The 18,260-nt window shown below is 42.7% G+C and overlaps 1 protein-coding gene across 3 annotated transcripts in view; it reads right to left on the bottom strand.

Moving 5' to 3' along the window:
• Window positions 1-8,279: 8,279 nt before the first annotated feature.
• The window catches only part of LOC127435782 (endoglin-like), a 64,125-nt gene continuing 54,144 nt past the window's right edge, over window positions 8,280-18,260 (bottom strand). For 2 of the 3 annotated variants that reach the window (XM_051689478.1, XM_051689495.1), the window contains 3 exons: window positions 16,610-16,717; window positions 12,056-12,097; window positions 8,280-11,864 (listed from right to left, as the gene is read on the bottom strand). In XM_051689478.1, the coding sequence (XP_051545438.1) occupies window positions 11,728-11,864; window positions 12,056-12,097; window positions 16,610-16,717 (287 nt within the window). In that variant the 3' untranslated portion in view covers window positions 8,280-11,727. Of the gene's footprint in view, window positions 11,865-12,055; window positions 12,098-16,428; window positions 16,504-16,609; window positions 16,718-18,260 lie in introns of all 3 variants that reach the window. The other variant, XM_051689488.1, reaches the window with a different exon arrangement.

The following is an 18,260-nucleotide window of genomic DNA, read 5'->3' as shown; positions in this document are numbered from 1 at the left end:
AAGAGCTACATGATTAATATTCGCTGTCTTAACTAAAGCTCTCGCCTAAAGATTATAAGTGCTTCTTTATTCTCAGTGTAACGTGAGCTGTGGATTTGCTGCAGCATCATATTTTCTTCTGCGGTCTCCTGCATATGAATGAAGTTAATTAATGATAAATAATTAATTATGAATATCACAGATGCCACAGAGGTTAATGAAACTTTGCTATATTTGTTTCTCTACAGACTGAAGATATAAAGATAAGAAAATGCAATAAATTACAGAAAAAGGCCAAATCAGGTTCTTTCTAAACTGCAGTCAGAGGATTTGATATTGTGGTCATATGAAATCACAACAAATACAGTGGCATTCAAAAGTCTGCTTCTGTTTCACATTTTCTAGTTAAATAAAACTTGTTTTCTATTCTTTTTTTTCTTTTTTTTTTACTACATGTGTGCTTCAATGAAGGTTAACATGGTCAAAGTCACACGTTTGGTCACATTTGATCAGTGACCTAGAAATAATGCAGAATTTATTTTACAGTAAATCTTAATGTTCTTTTATTGTACATTTTTTTTAATTAGATTTTAAATCTCCAATTTTTAATGTGGACTCACTGCAGACTTTTGACCCGTTCAAAGTTCTTTTATTCAATCTCTTTTGTTTTTCAAGTATGAACGTGAAGTCGTGCTTCCCTCAGCTCAAAACAGTGGAACACACAAAAGAATCCATGAACTCTTGATCTGTGGGTGATTTCAGAGGAAACGTGTGTCTGATATCGGCTGATACTCTGTTCGTCTGCATCCCCAAACATGCATTCTGCTCCACACCCCAAACAAGCACACCATCTGTATCTCTGTGAGAAAAGAGAAATCTGTCACTCTCGTCTCTGGTATGAAATCCAGTGTGTATCTGGCTAGCAACCACTCATTCAGGTTTTGTGCTAAGGAGCCGAGACAAGGTCCTGGTCATTTCAGCAGGTAGTTCAGTGTTGGCAGGAGGGACACAATGCCTCGTTCCCTCCATCAGGGAATGGAGGTTATGAAAGTAACCAGGACATTCCCTATCTGTCACTCACTCGACGTTGTGTCGATGTAGTGACACTAGGGGTCCCTATACGAAACGCCACAACTAGCTGAACTGTGTTACGTGGACTGGCGGTGCGAGATGGGCAGACCATTGCGTGCCTCGTAGCCAGCACACCTGGCCATCACATAACCTCCCCCAATGCTCCTACAAGCGTCGTACAGTCCCCTGTACTTCGGGGACAAGTTGACTGCCCAAAAATTGGGACAGGCTACCCCAGCCATGGCCTCTTCTCTTATTTCTTCTCCCCAAAAAAGAGTGGAAATCGATCAACTGGGACCATAAGTGTCCGCGTTGGGGGGGGTGTCACTCCCAAGGGGAAGACACCGCGGAGACAACACCCTGCCAGAAGTGGAGGTAATGTGTGGAAATATGTCACATGGTCTTACCGAGATTTGTTGGCAGTGTCGCATGTGGAGAAGTCCCCGTGGTAGGTCCTACCCAGAGTGGACGGAGCTCTACAAACATGGCGACTGGTGGCAGAGGGGAATCTGCCCAAGAAAGATGTGGGTTTACCAACGGGGAAACCATCTCATGGAAGATACATCACACGGGATTACAGACAGGCAACCAGTGCATGTGGAGCACCTACCCCAGTACAGGGCCTACTAGCACACGAATTGGGCCGGCATCGAGTTTATCCGCAAACTCGTCTGCCACAGGGCTATGGAGGAAGGACATCCAGGGTCCAAGGTCTCGTGAACACAGCTGGGGGGTAAAGGCACACGTCTCCCCCTCCAGGAGGGGAAAGGCACTGTACACAAGTGGTACACCCGGCCAGTTGTCCCACACACTTACCTGTTCGTACCTGACAATACACTGGGCAAAACCAGCTCAACCCGGAGATTATAGAATCTTACAAAGGTATCGGGTGTTGCCCAGCTCGCTGCTCTACAGATGTCTGCTAAAGAGGCGCCATTGGTCAGGGCCCAGGAGGCCACCACACTCCTAGTAGAGTGTGCTCATAGCCCAGAGGGGGTCGGCACGTCCTGGGCGTGATATGCCAATATGATGGCGTCAATGACCCAGTGGGTGATCCTCTGTTTGGAGACAGTGCTCCCTTTCCACTGTCCTCCAAAGCAGACAAAGAGCTGCTCAGAGCATCTAAAGCTCTGCTTGCGATCCAAATAGATGCGAAAAGCATGCACTGGACACAGCAACGCCAAGGCTGGGTCTGCCTCCTCCTGGGGCAGCGCTTGCAGGTTCACCACCTGATCCCAAAAGGGGGTCGTGGGAACCTTGGGCACATAGCCCGGTCGGGGTCTCAGGACCACGTGAGAGTATTCCAGACCGAACTCCAGGCACGTGTCGCTGACAGAGAATGCCTACAGGTCCCCTACCCTCTTGATGGACGTGAGCGCAGTCAGGAGAGCAGTCTTCAAAGAGAGTGCCTTTAGCTCAACTGATTCCAGGGGCTCAAACAGGGCTCCCCACAGGCCCCGTTGGACCATGGAGAGATCCCATGAGGGAATGAGGCACGGTCTGGGAGGGTTCAGCCTCCTCGCACCTCTAAGGAACCTGATGATCAGGTCATGCTTCCTGAGAGACTTACTGTCAACTGCGTCGTGGTGTGCCACTATAGCTGCCACGAACACCTTCAAGGTGGAGGGGGACAGCCACCCCTCCAGCCTCTCCTGTAGGAAGGAAAGCACTGACCTGACTGCACATCTCTGGGGGTCTTCGTGTCGGGAAGAACACCACTTAGCGAACAGATGCCACTTCAAGGCATACAGGCGCCTCGAAGAGGGAGCCCTAGCCTGAGTGATCATGTCTACCACCGTGGGTGGTAGGCCACTTAGGTCTTCCGCGTCCCGTCCAAGGGCCAGACCTGGAGATTCCAGAGGTCTGGTCGTGGGTGCCAGATGGTGCCCCATCCCTGAGAAAGAAGGTCCTTCCTCAGGGGAATTTGCCAGGGGGGGCTGTTGCTAGGAGTGTGAGGTCCGAGAACCAAGTCTGGGTGGGCCAGTAGGGTGCTACTAGGATGACCTGCTCCTCGTCCTCCCTGACCTTGCACAGGGTCTGTGCAAGTAGGCTCACTGGGTGGAACGCATACTTGCATAGCCCCCGGGGCCAGCTGTGTGCCAGTGCGTCTGTGCTGAGGGGAGCCTCAGTCAGGGCTTACCAGAGTGGGCAGTGGGAGGTGTAACACTGCTCAGTGGAATGAGGAGGCGAGAAGCAGATTTCCTGGTTCAGGTAAGTGTATTTATTTTCCTTTTTGCGGCAGATACACACTCAGGGCTTTTCCGTTGTTCACAAAACAAACTCTCAACTTTGTAATAAACTCTTCGCTCCACAATCGGGTCTCTGATGCCCAGGCTCTCTCTCGTCTACCTGCGGTGTGGTTCTATTTATGCCGCTCTCCCCATGCTCACTGAAATTAGAGACAGGTGTTAGACATAATTTAACTCAGGTGTAAGCACCCTTAACGCTTTCTCTCTCTCCGGAGAGATGCTTGATCACACCCCCACTGCCACAGGAGGATTCCCATGAAGTGAACGGGTCTACCTGTGCTTGACCGAATCAACTCCAAATCAGCTGGACCACCTGGGGTGGAGTTTCCACTCTCCCCTGAGCGTGACCTGCCATGACAGGGCATCCGCAGTGCTGTTGAGGTGGCCCGGGATGTGAGTGGCTCGCAACGACTTGAGTCACTGCTGACTCCAAAGGAGGAGACAGCGGGTGAGTTGCGACATGCGACGGGAGCGTAAGCCGCCTTGGCGGTTGATGTATGCTACCGTCACCATGCTGTCCATCCGGACCAACACGTGCTTGCCCTTGATCAATGGCCGAAGCCTCCGCAGGGCGAGCAGCACTGCCAGCAATTCGAGGCAGTTGATGTGCCAATGCATTCGCGGCCCCGTCCAGGGGCAGCCCTTACCCCGTTAAGGGAAGTGGGCATCTGCATCCTCAACTATCTTGACGACTGGCTAATCCTAGCTCATTCTCGGGACTTGATGCCGAACGCTTGCTAAAATGCGTTTCTGGATGGGGGCGTCCAGGAACCATACCTTGTCAGCCTCCCTCATCTCGACCAAGTTGAGCCAAAGGTAGCGTTCCTGGACCACGAGGGTGGACATCACCTGCCCGAGAGTCCGCGCCATGAACTCCGTTGCCCGGAGGGCGAGATCGGTCGCCGAACGCAGCTCCTGCATTAATCCCGTGTCAGAACAACCCTCGTGCAGTTCTTTTAGCACCTTGGCTTGGTGCACTTGCAGGAGAGCCATGGCATGCAGGGCGGAGGCTGCCTGTCCAGCGGCACCGTAGGCCTTAGCTGCCAGAGACGACGTAAACCTACAGGCCCTGGAAGGAAGTCTCGGTTCTGCCAGGTGGCGGCCGTGAGCAGCACTCTGAGCCCAGGAACCAATCGTCAAGCCGCAAGGGTTCGGGGGGAGTGGAGGGTTCCACTCAAGCCCGATGCTCGCAGCCGCCTGGGCAAGCATGGCCGCCAGCTCTGCATCAGCCTGCGACTGGGTGACCGCACCCGAAGGTGGGATCCCAGCTGAGTCCTCAGCGTCAGACTGGACGAGCCTGCTCTCCGATGCTGCGATCGATAGCTCATCCTCTTTGCGAGCCCCAAATGAGACTGCGAACGAGCCGGCGGTCTCATCCCAAACTCGACCAGGGCGAATGAGCATGCTGGGGAATGGGAGGTCCGTGGGGGGTTACCCGGTGGAGCAGCTCCCAATGGGATCCCCAAATCGCCCCCAGCACTAACCGACACAGCCTCATACCCGTAGGTAGAAGGACCGAGGCGGGGAGCCACTGGGGTGGCTTTCCCTCAGACGAAAGAAAGCCATGACTGCAACGTTGCCATGGTCATGTTCTCGCAGTGAGGACATGACCCATCCACGAACGCTGTCTCCACGTGGGCAGCGCCCAAGCACAACGTGGCCGTCGGAAGCGGAGAGGTAACGACCGCAACCAGGAATTAAACACAAACGGAAAGGCACCTTTAAAAAGATGCTCTCCATGTGTGCCACTCTTTTAGAAGGGAAAATATACTCTTTCAGTAGAAGAATATACTCTTTTAGCTGCTGAAGCGCCCAGGGGCGTTCTCTGCACTCCACCGGTGCACGAGGGGGAGAAACTGCTGTAATGCGCTGTAAATCCAACAGCTTTCGAGGTGAATGGATCGGCAGAGTAATTCAGCTCACTGAATACAACTGCTCGGCTCCGAAGAGAAAATCTGAATGAATGGTTGTGAACCAGCTCCTTTTATACCTGTATGTCCGGGGGAGTGGCATGCAAATTCCACTCGCCATATCCCATTGGCCTTTTCTGAAAGATCAGAGGTGTTTGGGGCTCCCAAGGGCTACCCCTAGTGTCACTACATCAACACAACGTCGAGTGAGTGACAGATAGGGAACCGACTAATTCCATGAATTCAGTATAATGATTAATGGACATTTATATGTCTTTAAGTTGTCCATACGTACAATTATTAACATTTTAGATGCTGTCAGTACATCAATATTGTATGTTTCAATGTGTCACATCTAGATGTGTTTTTGTTCATGTTTTGTGTTAATGTCTTTTATTTTGAAAAGTAGTTCCATGTCATGTTATTTCCTGTTTCCCTGTCATGTCATGTGATTCCCTGTTTCCATGTCAAGTCATGTGATCATCTTATTTCTCTCATGTTCATTGTGTCTGTTTCCCATTGGTTCATAGTCTTGTTTTTGGTTCTATCATGCCATTGGTTTATGCTCATTGTCTTGTTATCTTGTTTAGAGTTCTGTTTGTTTATTAGTTTATGTTTCCCATGTCCATGTATTTAAGTCTCATGTTTCCATTGTATCAGTGTCAGGTATTGTGTGTTGTAACTTTTGTGGTAGTCAAGTCAAGTCTGGTCAGGTCAAGTTATGTCAAGTCAAGTTTCATCAAGTCTAGTCGAGTTCATGTTTATGTTTTGTTCACATATGGATTTCACGTTTGTATTAAACTGCACTTGGGTTCTACACTTCATCATCATCATCTGCCTGTAATTGCCAGCATCGTTACAGAATACCTGATGGCAAAATTAACCTAGCAGTTCAGCTTCTTCGTTTACATCAGGGGAATCGTCCCCTGGAGGAATATGTAGAGGACTTCTGCGCTCTGGCCTGCAGGTTCGACTTTAATGAGATTGCCCTCAAGGACTGTTTCTGTTTTGGGCTGAATGAGCCAGTCTCCTCCCTGATGCCTGACGGTTGGAGTACCTACAGCCTGACTCAGTATATCGACCTGGACCTACTGATAAGTGGTTCACTGTTCACTGTGGGGGAGGCAGATAATGAGCCAGAGTCCCACGTCATGACCACCAAGCCAGAGTCCCACGTCACAGCCGCCAAGCCAGTGTCCCACATCACGGCCACCGAGCCAGCGTCCCACATCATGGTCGATGAGCCAGGGTCCCACGTCATGGTCGCCGAGCCAGGGTCCCACGTCATGGTCGCCGAGCTTATGCCACCTTCTGCCCCAGATCCTGAGTCTGCTCCATGTCATGTCACAGCCACAACTCGGCCTGCTCCATGCCATGTCACAGCCATGCCTGAGTCTGCTGCATGCCATGTCACAGCCAAGCATCGGCCTGCTCCATGCCATGTCACAGCCACGCCAGAGTCTGCTCCATGCCATGTCACAGCCACGCCAGAGTCTGCTCCATGTCATGTCATAGCCACGCCTGAGTCTGCTCCATGCCATGTCACAGCCATGCCTTAGTCTGCTCCATGCCTTGTCATGCCTCGCCTGCTCCATGCCATGTCACAGCCATGTCTGAGTCTTCTCCATGCCATGTCACAGCCACGCCTGAGTCTGCTCCATACCATGTCACAGCCACGTCTGATTCTTCTCCATGTCATGTCACAGCCATGCCTGAGTCTGCTCCATGCCATGTGACAGCCACGTCTGAGTCTTCTCCATGCCATGTCACAGCCACGCCTGAGTCTGCTCCATGCCATGTCACAGCCATGCCTCAGCCTGCTCCATGCCATGTCACAGCCATGCCTCAGCCTGCTCTATGCCATGTCACAGAAACGCCTCAGCCTTCTCCATGCCATGTCACATCAATGCCTCAGCCTGCTCCATGCCATGTCACAGCAACACCTGAGCCTGTCACAATAACACCTCGGTCTGCTTCACGCTATGTCACAGCCAAACCTCAGTCTGCTGCATGCCACGTCACAGCCAAGCTTCAGGCTGCTCCATGCCATGTCTCAGCCAAGCCCCAGACTGCTCCATGCCATGTCACAAGCAAGCCTCTTTTCCAAGGTCCAGGCCTGCCTCTGTTCCACGGTCCAGGCCCGCCTCTGTTCCACAGTCCAGGCCCACCTCTGTTCCACGGTCCAGGCCCGCCTCTGTTCCACGGTCCGGGCCCGCCTCTGCTCCACAGACCAGGCCCACCTCCGCTCTATGAGCCAGCGCTCATGCCTGCCACGGCCAACGAGTCAGCATCCATGCCTACCATGGCCAAGTCAGTGATCCTGCCATACCATGTTACCATGTCATACCATGTAGCCACGTCAAGTCAAGTTTCGTCAAGTCTAGTCAAGTTCATGTTTTGTTCACGTATGGATTTCACGTTTATATTAAACTGCACTTGGGTTCTACACTTCATCATCATCTGTCATTGCCTGCATTGTTACACGGTGTTTGTGTAAACGTATGCAAATGTTAGTGTGCTAGAAACACAGTTAATGCAAGAATACCTATGAAAACTCACGAGATCACGCTGGATATAAGCATAAAATATGAAAAATATCACAAATCACAAAGAAATATTGAGACTTATTTAAAGGGAAATCCTAATGTGATGTCAGTCATGGCTGTTTTTTTTTTTTTCTTTTTTCTTTTTTTTACAATTTTGAGATAATATTTCACTTTCAAATAGCGCTTAAATAGCACCTATTTTCAAATAGCACCTAAAAACATGAGAAACACATATTTCCTCACACTAATGTGTCTTAAAATGTGTATTCAACTAAACTAAACATAATCTTCTGAGTAATTTCAATCGATGTTTTGTAATTTGATATGATTCTCCTCAAAGATAAAGAGCTGTTTGACAAAGCAGCAGCATTAGATCACAGTGAAGTTGGACAGAACTTTGGATGTGATCACACGCAAAGTCGACAACTTTTGTTTTTGAGCCGTTATGCAACTCTAAGTGCAGAATATTCCCAGAACATCACTGGAAAAGCAATAAATAAACTGTGTAATAACATTAGGAGGCATTATTAATGATCATGATTTAATTTAAAGTATAAAACATTTGATTAGAGTACTTGCTCAAAGGGTAAGAACTGAACAAATATGAATTCAAATAATAAACATACAGTCAGTAAGTGCTTTAAAAGGTAACACTCCAGAGAAAACAGAATATGCAATACAAATGTTGAGTTGATATAACGAGTGCAGTATTAAAAACAATTTACATAAAGAGACAAAAATTACATTGACATTATAAAAGAATACCACAGATATTGCACAAATGCTCAAGTGGCATTTTTCTTTCTTTTTCACATCCATCTCATGTTTAAAGAATAGTTCAGCCACCAAAGCAATTGGATTTATGAATTATTTGAATCATTTTTGAATTATGATTTATTTTGGTCTGAACTATTTCTTTTAACTAACTTTGTCTTGTCTCTTGTTCTTCTGTCACACACACACACACACACACACAAACATACATACACACAAACATACATGTTGGTGCAGCTATCATTATGAGGACTCTCCATAGACATAATGATTTTTATACTGAATGAATTATAGATTATATCCCCTAACCCTAACCCTACCCCTAAACCTAACCCTCACAAAAAACTTTCTGCATTTTTACATTTTCAATAAAACATAATTTAGTATGTTTTTTAAGTGATTTGAATTATGGGGACACTAGAAATGTCTTCATAAACCACATTTATAGCATAATGCCCTTGTAATTACCAGTTTGTAACCTAAAAAAAGTCCTCGTAAACCACTTAAACCTGCGCACACACACACACACACACACACATACACACACACAAACACACACACATACAGAAAATAAAAATAATCTACAAATACATGAATAAATTCGTATGAAATCAACTGTCGTAAAATAAGCTACATCATAAGAAAGTTGCTCTTGATTATGCTTGTTTTCTGAAAACATTTAATTGTCTATGACTTCCAATATTCAAATGTTGTATTCTGTTGTGGAAATTCCTGCTTTCGACTAAACAGAAAACTGTAATATGAGGTTTCTTTTGAGGTAAAAATTAAAATAAAAAATGCACATTGGGAAAATAAGAATATAGTAAAAAATCTTTTATACATAATGTAAAAGACATGTTCACTGTGGTTTCCCTGTCCACACATACATTACACTCACATAATTGGGCAGATTAATTACTTGTCTCTAATCAATTACTGTAGGCTTACTAAAACTTACCACCTAATAAAAACTGAATATATTAGAATACACAAAGAGCAATATTACAAATGCAACACCATGCTATAATTGCTTTTCATCTTGTGACATTGGGTGAATCCAATGAAAGTATGTCCAGGTCACATTTTACCCCAAAATCAAATGGAATATGTACAGTACTGTGCAAAAGTCTAAGGTGCATTATATGTTTCACACAATAAAACATTTGTCATAAGATGGTTATTTTAAATATTCTGCTTTTTTTTTGTATCAGAAGGAAAGATCAATTTTAGATTTCACCGTTCCCTTTGCAAATAGAATTGAATAGAAGAAGAACAAGGAGTCCTGCAACAGATGGTATGACCCCCGCACAGCCCGGATCTGAACATCATTGAATCAGTCTGGGATTACATGACGAGGCAGAAGCAATTGAGACAGCCTAAATAGATAGAAGAACTGTGGCAGGTTCTCCAAGAAGCTTGGAACATCCCATCTGCCAACAACCAAAGAAAACTGTCCAGGTGTACCTGGAGAATGGAATGGAATGTTTACTGTACTTTGTATGACATTAATTGATAGATGAAAACTATTTTTCACAAGTTCCTAAAAGATTTGCACAGTACTGTACTATATATATAATCTGTGTGTGTTTGTAATATTTTATGTGCATAAAGAAAATTAAGCCTAAATTTAGAACTACTATTAATTGTATAGTGACATTATTTTCATGATAATTAAGCACCCCATTTTTTTTTTTTTGCAATCCCCTTTATTTTTAGTGATCATAATTTAGCTATTTTTAACTGCACATCAAAAATTACTGTAATAAATGTATTTATTTATTTCAAATCAAAATAAATGAAAGGCATTACAACAACTATTACCATGATGTATAAATACTACACATTTGACATATTTTTATTTTTCTATCTTGCATTAATTTGTTTAATTGTCATTAAAAAAGTCACTATGGAAAAATGGTCCTAATATGCTTCAATTTATTTGTGATTTTTGTGAGATGTAAAGAACAAAAGTTAATAGGAAAACTATGGAGCCCCTTTGAGGGCAGGGAGGGAATTTATTAAATACTTTTGCACTTCTTTGCAATAGTTTTGCGTTCTTACACAAAAAGTTTTGTATTCCCTCAAAATAGCTTTATCCATCCCTCATTCAACTATGGTATTTGTAATAAAAATATAACCACAAAATATATTATGGTTTTTACTACAGTAACCATATTTTAACCATGATATTTGAAGTAAAGCTATAAAAAATACCAGAAAACCAAAAGTATGCTGAAAGAAATTAAAATCATCCTGCAAAAAAAAAAAAAAAAAAAAAAATATATATATATATATATATATATATATACATATATATATATATATACATACTATAGTTACTATAGTTTTACTATAGTAAAGGCATGGCTAAGTTGTGTTAATTGTGGCCAAAAAATAAAATAAATATAATGGTTACATGGTTACTGCAGGTTTACTAGTGAAATCATGGTTACTTTTTATAAGGGCATGTTTTTTTGGTGGAAACCATGGTTTTGAAAACCAAATAAAAAATATAATTGTGAGGGAACGCAAAACTATGTTATAAAATAAATTCCCTTCCTGTCATCTAAGGGGCTCCGTAGGAAACTGATCGTTGAGACCACGGTTTCTAGTTTTCTAGATCCACTCAGTCAAAAAATATTTAACAATTCTACATCACCAAGACTCAGAGGTAGCCTTTTCCCAAAATGTCCCAAGTGAGACTTTTACAGTAAGAATTCTGAAAAATACATGTTTTCAATTTCATTCCTATTCTATTTATAGATCTTGTACAATATTCTGATTCATTGTTTGTTTCAGTCCAATGTGTTTGTTTGAGGCGTTTGTTGACATTAGTTTGGTCGCCGGAGCAGTGAATACGACTGGGTAACGTGTCCTTGAGCTGTAATTAGCTACATTTGAAAGCACTGATGCGTCACTGAGTCGACGCGCCGCTTGTCTTTCTTTTTTTTTATACTTATTTTGCCTACATCAGAGAGGCGCAGGCACAAGAATGCGACGAATTTCCTGTTAGTTCCTGGGGGTTATGCTTTGTTTTTCCTGTTACTGGGAGCCAAGGTTTCTTTTTTTTTTCATTGTCCCTGCTGACTTCCCGTCACTGAAGATTGAATGGAGAAGTGCAAGGTACAAAGAATGTCTCTCAATTTCTCTCGTGTGGGATATTTGGAGTGAAACGGGTTCGAGAAAGAGAGATGGGCATTACGCCATGCTGCTGGTGGGTGTGCTCTGGGTGCTGCCAATGCTGGCGTTGGCACTGCTGTTCTCAGAGGGTGATGGGTGGGTGGGCACGGGCTGACGTTTGGTCAGACCACACGGGCATCCTGATATCGAGAGAACTAGACAAAATAGAAAGAGAGACTGAGCACAATAAACACCCAACAAACATGGACAGGTTTCCATGGCAACTATCAAGCGAACTATCATATTGTGAGAGTTGAAAATACTCGAGGAAGTGTGCAGGAAAGGTTTTCCTCAGGGAACAGCATTTATATCACTTTATACTTAAGAACACAGAGAGTTTTAATACCTGAGAGGTCGGCTGCGGTTGATCTCAAAGACGCTGCATGACCTGTAACACATGAGCACTGATGAGATATTCTGGACTTTTTTAAAACTGTAAATGATTATAGTTAAGCACAAAAAAAAAAAAAAAAATGATCACTTGTATTCACTTTTAACAGGACTAACCAGTGGTTCTCAAACTGTGGTACGCAACACAACACTGGAAAATGACTAAGAATATAAAAGAAAATATAAAGAGAAGGGCTGTTGATGTAATGTGTAAATTTATTGTGATTAAAATAAATGATATGTGTTAAAATAATTCATGTAATTAATCGTGCCCCTGACCCATAAGTAAATTCCGTAATATGAAATGTTCTTAATATCGGAGCTATTCAAGCCACCTTGATGTACCACCTTGATGCAGTAGGGGGCAGTCAACTGTACAGGTAACATGCCTCATGAAACCAACGAGCAAGCAGCACAGTTTTCCACAAAAGCGCTTTTTTCAGTGAAATCGCTCACAGAAACTTTTCTGTCTTGTCTGCACTCGACTCCATTATGTCAAAGGAGATGGATAACGTGAGCTCCACTGACACCCTCTTCACTCCTATTGGTTGTTGCTCCCGAAAGTCACTCGTCATTTACATAAAAAGAAACTTTTTTCAACTTTGTCATGACGCTTGTCACGGCCACATCTATTCGCAAGAGGTTGTTGTCGTTCCTGAAGTCGCCAGCTCTCATTGTAAATGAATTAAAATTAGTTGTTTTATCGCTGGAAGTTGCTGCATGCATGTACGGGCTAAAGACAGCTCGATGGAGCACAACAGATTGCAGGGATCTCCAGATGCATTTTTTTTTTTTTTTTTACATTTTAAACTAAGTTTAAACTTGGCTCATCGTCCTGAAAACACAGTGCTTTTGACTAGATGTTCTGAAAACTTGTGAGACGTAATGAACCCAAAGCAAGATGCTTCAAAAGTTTCTGTCTGACGCATGAGTATAGACCAACATTTACAAATAGCACAGATGGAAGTAGACAATAATTAGGTTATGTTCAATGATATGTCTAAATTGTCTGCTGCTTTCGACACAGTGAACCACCAGATTCTCTTGTCCACTCTCTCTGACCTGGGCATCACATAAACTGTGAAGGATCTGCCTGTAAGGTATGACTCAAACCATCCAAGCAAAGTCACCTGGAGAGGAGAGGTGTCCAATGTTGTTCCTCAGGGATCAGTGCTTGGACCCCTCCTCTTCTCGATCTACACTACATCACTCAGATCTGTCATTAGGGCTTCTCCTACCACTGCTACACAGATGATTCGCAGCAATACCTGTCGTTCCAGCTTGACAACCCCACCGTCTCAGCTCGTATCTCTGCCATTAATGATGTTATGCAGGGGGTGGAGTAATAACTTCTGCATATATTAATTAAACAGCTCTCTGGTGTACATGTAAATTAGCAATAATAATGCAAGAAAGCTGCAGAACACACGAAAGCAACGTGCACTGTGTAATGCGACAGATCCATTGAGCTGCAATAGTGGTGTTTCCCTCTACATTAGACTTTGGGGTTCCCCCGATGCGCTTGAGCACATACGAACATGCGCACTCTTCAAAAATGTCTAAACGGCACTTATGTGTTAACATAAACACATAAAAGCCGTGTTCTCTGACAGAAACTGTGATAAAGCACACTTCCTCTTAGCCTGTTTCCGAGCACCCCCTTGTTTTGAGCACAAGCCTAAAAGGACATACTCAAAATATGATGGCTGTAGTTTATCCCCACATTGTATTACAGGCATAACTGTGGTCTAAGTCATGAAAAAAAAAATAGTTAGAAAAGCTCAAATTTATTGTAAAGTAATCAGCAAATCGTTTTTTCATAAATATTTACAGTATATGAAATAATATATGACACTGACCTTGTTGATGCATAGAAACATAATGGAGCTAAGCCACAAGTCTGATAATGTTCTATTTCAAATTTGAGGATGATAACTTTAAAACTCTCAGTTACATGAATCATTTTCCAAGACCACGTCTTGTGATTCTGGCTGTGAATTGCATTAGCTGTTAGCATTAGCGCCTAAATACAGAATAGTAAACATTATAAAATAAACATTATCTTGTGCATATGTTTTACTTTCAATCATAATTGAGTTGTTATAGCAGTGTGTTTTAATGATCTCATGTGGATTCCAATCATATAATGAGGCAGAAAGCAGATTATTGGCAGGTGAAGATGATAGCTGGTGTATAGCTCTTCTGAAATTACAGCTACAGAACTGTCAATAATCATATACAAATACCAGAGACTGCATGGAAATAATACACAAACCATATATTTGTGTTATCGTCTATTTATTTACAATAAATCTCAGCAGTCAATGGATTCGTTTTATGCTTGATACATAATTTACCCTACTATGGTATGGGATGGGGAAGTCCCTGTCATGTGGGCACTGAGGTATGCATGATGTCATAACTTCCTCTTTTTCTTGACCATATTTAGAATGAGAAATGAACTTTTGCGCCTTCTAGCTTCCTGGAGGTTTGGAAATCACCATATGAAAGAATTACAGCTTGTCAGTGGATCATATCACATAATTTAGTGGAACATGGGCATAAATAATATTATTTATTATATATGAGGATATTTAAACATTTTTGTTAAAGTGCACACTTTTGGACTAAATGTTCTATTGGATGTTGTTCACTGAAGCCTGCTAGGGACAACTCAAAGGGAGTTTACATCACTGAAAAGGTACATTTGTCTTTATAACAGCTGCATTCACGTTTATGTGATGTTTCAGAATGCCGCTTTCTGCAAAAGCTCAGAATAAGTAGTTTTCTTTAATGCATGTAAACATGGTCAAATTGTTGAAAGAATGAAAGATATACAGTATATATGGAATAAAAGACGTAGAAGCCTCGGCAAAGTCAACTGATGTCCACACAGCAAACTAACAAGGAACTACCCTTACAAAATATCTGGCAAACAAGTTCAGGCAAACTAGCCGCAAACTTGCCACTCATTATTTTCGCATGCAAATGAGCTTGTGATTCACCGCAAATGTTTGCCAGAAGTTTGCAGCTCATTTGCATGTGAAAATTATCAGTGGCAAATTTGCGGTAAGTTTGAGGCTAGTTTGCAATGAACTCTCGATTTTTGTAAGTGAATGCTTCTAACCACAGGTGGAGAGCTGTATTTCCAACCAAACAACTTTGCGATGCTGTTTGGGAATGTTTGTTGGAACTATGGTTTCAGGAAACACCAAATTGTTGAGCTATGTTGATAACGATGGAACTTATGATCATAGTTGGCTAACGATGCTTTTGGGAATCGCACCCTTGGTCTCATAAAATCACGTTATTATACGTTTTTGAAAAATGAGTTTCAGGTGGCTTGTTGTACATATCACGGAGGGTTTCCTGGTGAAATGAACATTACAGACGCTACAGCAACGACTTTTATTTCCATATCACACACATCACAAGTAAAACTGCAGATTATCAATTACTTTTCACCCTGTTTCTCACACAATGCTCTCAATGACATCTAACCCTTTCTGATGTAAAAGAGCGGGGTACGAGTCCTGAAGAGAGAGAGTCAACACATGAGCCCAAAGTGTCACAGAAGCACCACAAAATGACGTGGTTGTGTTTTTCATCTCATATTTGCTTTTTCTGACACTATCGTTGATTTAAAACTCGACAGAGCATTAACCTTAAAAACCTCATCTGTTTGGAAGAACATTTAATTCGCTTTTAGCACCACACAGTGGACACTTCACCTCAGAACTGCTGTGATACGTGTAAGGAACAACACAAAAATGTTTTTATTTATTTATTTATTTTTTGGCAAAAATGTCACTGCAGTCACATAATTTTCACGAGATCAGGCAGCAGTTTCCTAAAGGTAAACTTGAAGAGCACCTGCTTCTAAATGAGACTCTGGATTCAGCACTTTATTTTGAGCATAGTATCGATGATGTAATGAATCCAAGCACTTCTAACTAAAGAAATTTTAAGAGCAAATTCCAAAATGTGTTTAGAACTTTCTAAATGTTATTATTGTGGTGTACGTGTACATTTTCTGGTAGAGTCCTTCCACAGATCTGTAAAAGGCCCCTTCACCATGTATAGGCTATATAAAAATATGGCATTTTGTCACTCACACAGTCTTCAAGCTTGCGCTCAAACAGACAAAACTTTTCTCAATTCAAAAAAAAAAAAAAAAAACAGAAAACAAATAGAGTTACCATTGTTGTGACTAGGTTGTACTTTGTCAGTTTGAGAAGCACTGGAATAAACAGATCAAATAAAAAATTGGCGTCTGTCTGAATATATAACACTGCAGCAGCCGGAATCAATGTGTCACTGTTACTTAACTGTTTCATCTTATTTCTAGTGGCAAATCATCTCGCGGCTTGTTACAGCTGCTCTCTCCAACTCTTCCCTCATAAGCTAAAAGAGCAGAGAAAACTCTACCAAATACAGTATCTTCTCACGCTAGAGTATTTATATGATAAGCTCCACTAAAGATAACTCGCTCTTTGTGACTGTGACTTACCTGTGCGTATTTTAATGAACCATAGAGCTCCGGTGAGCAGAACTCCGATCATGAATCCTCCAAATGCGATTCCCAGAACAGCCGAGAGTCCAAAATCAAAACACTGATCTGCAACAAACAAAAAATTTAGATCAATAGCAGTCATTTTTTTTTTTTTATGTATTTTATTGATTACTAAGTCCCACCATCCAAAATAAATAAATACATAACCTACGTTTTGCTTGGTAGTAAAGCTGCACATGCATTGCAAAATTACAAAAAATAGTGAAGCAGGATTATGTCACATTACATTGTTACTCGTTGGAAAAAGTGGATTACTGGAAAAGCTACAAAATCTTGAAAACAGTTGAGCTACAGTCACACTTCAAACACTTTGCTAAGTTAGCAGCTTTGTTACAATAAAAGCTTGGTTATAATAATTTTTTGCACATGCAATTTCCATTTCGTGCACTGTCAAGCACTCAGTCTTTCAAAGTATAACGTTAATGGCAGATGTTTGCGCCGATGACGTGTAAAGGCACAGACTGTCCACGTGTTTAGAAACACTAGGCTGCGCATACTGCCGTGTGTTTGAAATTTGCATCGGACGTAAAAACTAAAGTATACTTCGCCTTAACTTAGTTACTCCCTAACACTGGATGATTTCAAGACTCCATGTCTTATCCATTTACTCAAAGACAACTGCACTGGTTGCACATGTCAAACACCGTGCATGTGGTCAGACATTCAGGCATGCTGCAGCCAGTGTGTTATAGACTCATCATTAGTCTCCAGGTTGGACTGAATCGTGTGGTTTCCACTCAACATCCCCTCATCTGCTCGCTGCATCCTCTCTGTTCACACCTCCAGTGTCTGACCTCCACGTCCCACTCATCATATATGACACTTCCCACACACGCTTCTGACTTTCTGATCTTCCTCCGCAATCACAATAACAGGAAGCAGCTATTTTATTTCAATCAGGATTAGAGAGGCTGTATGTGTCCCTACTTTCTTTGATGGCGAGACTTCAAGTTGTTTGATGTTAACACCAAAGCAAAGAGGGCGAGCGTGTTTACCAGAAACACCTCGACTGCTCCAATGACGGTTCCCAGGGGCTTCAAGAATTTTGTTTGTTTTGGTGCCACAGACAGGTCTTATTTATGTCCAGTTTTATTTATTTTACTCCCCAAGTCAGCCGAAGGGCTTCCGCCAAATATCACCTTTATTTGTGTGTTTGATCAGAAAGTCTGCGCTGAGCAAACACAGGCAGGAAACAGCCAAACAGGTGGTCAGAAAGGGATGACTTTTGGTCTCTCAAACAGGAAGGACAGACTCGAGCAGTCACATCCTGTCTGCGCCCTCAAAAACAGAAAGTTCTGACTGATTCTTCTAGCTGTTTTCTACACTAAAAGAAATGAACTTTCACCATCGTCAGTTTTACTCAATCCTCCCATGTTCATATTACTCATAAAATAATGTAACCAAGGTAACTTAAATTAACGTGACCAAGTCTTACTCAGTAGTGCTCCCCACCAGCATGTGTTTAGCATGCTAACATTTCCTGTCACTAGCTAGCATATCACTAAATGTTTCATTTGAGTTATTTTGACATGTTAAATGTTGTTAGGTTTACTTGATTCAGTTATGTTCCCTCTACTTGAAGTATTTA

This window comes from Myxocyprinus asiaticus, chromosome 4 (assembly GCF_019703515.2).
Source record: "Myxocyprinus asiaticus isolate MX2 ecotype Aquarium Trade chromosome 4, UBuf_Myxa_2, whole genome shotgun sequence".
NCBI lineage: Eukaryota > Metazoa > Chordata > Actinopteri > Cypriniformes > Catostomidae > Myxocyprinus > Myxocyprinus asiaticus.
The sequence above is the reverse complement of the archived record's forward strand: the minus strand, read 5'-3'. Positions and strand labels throughout refer to the sequence as shown.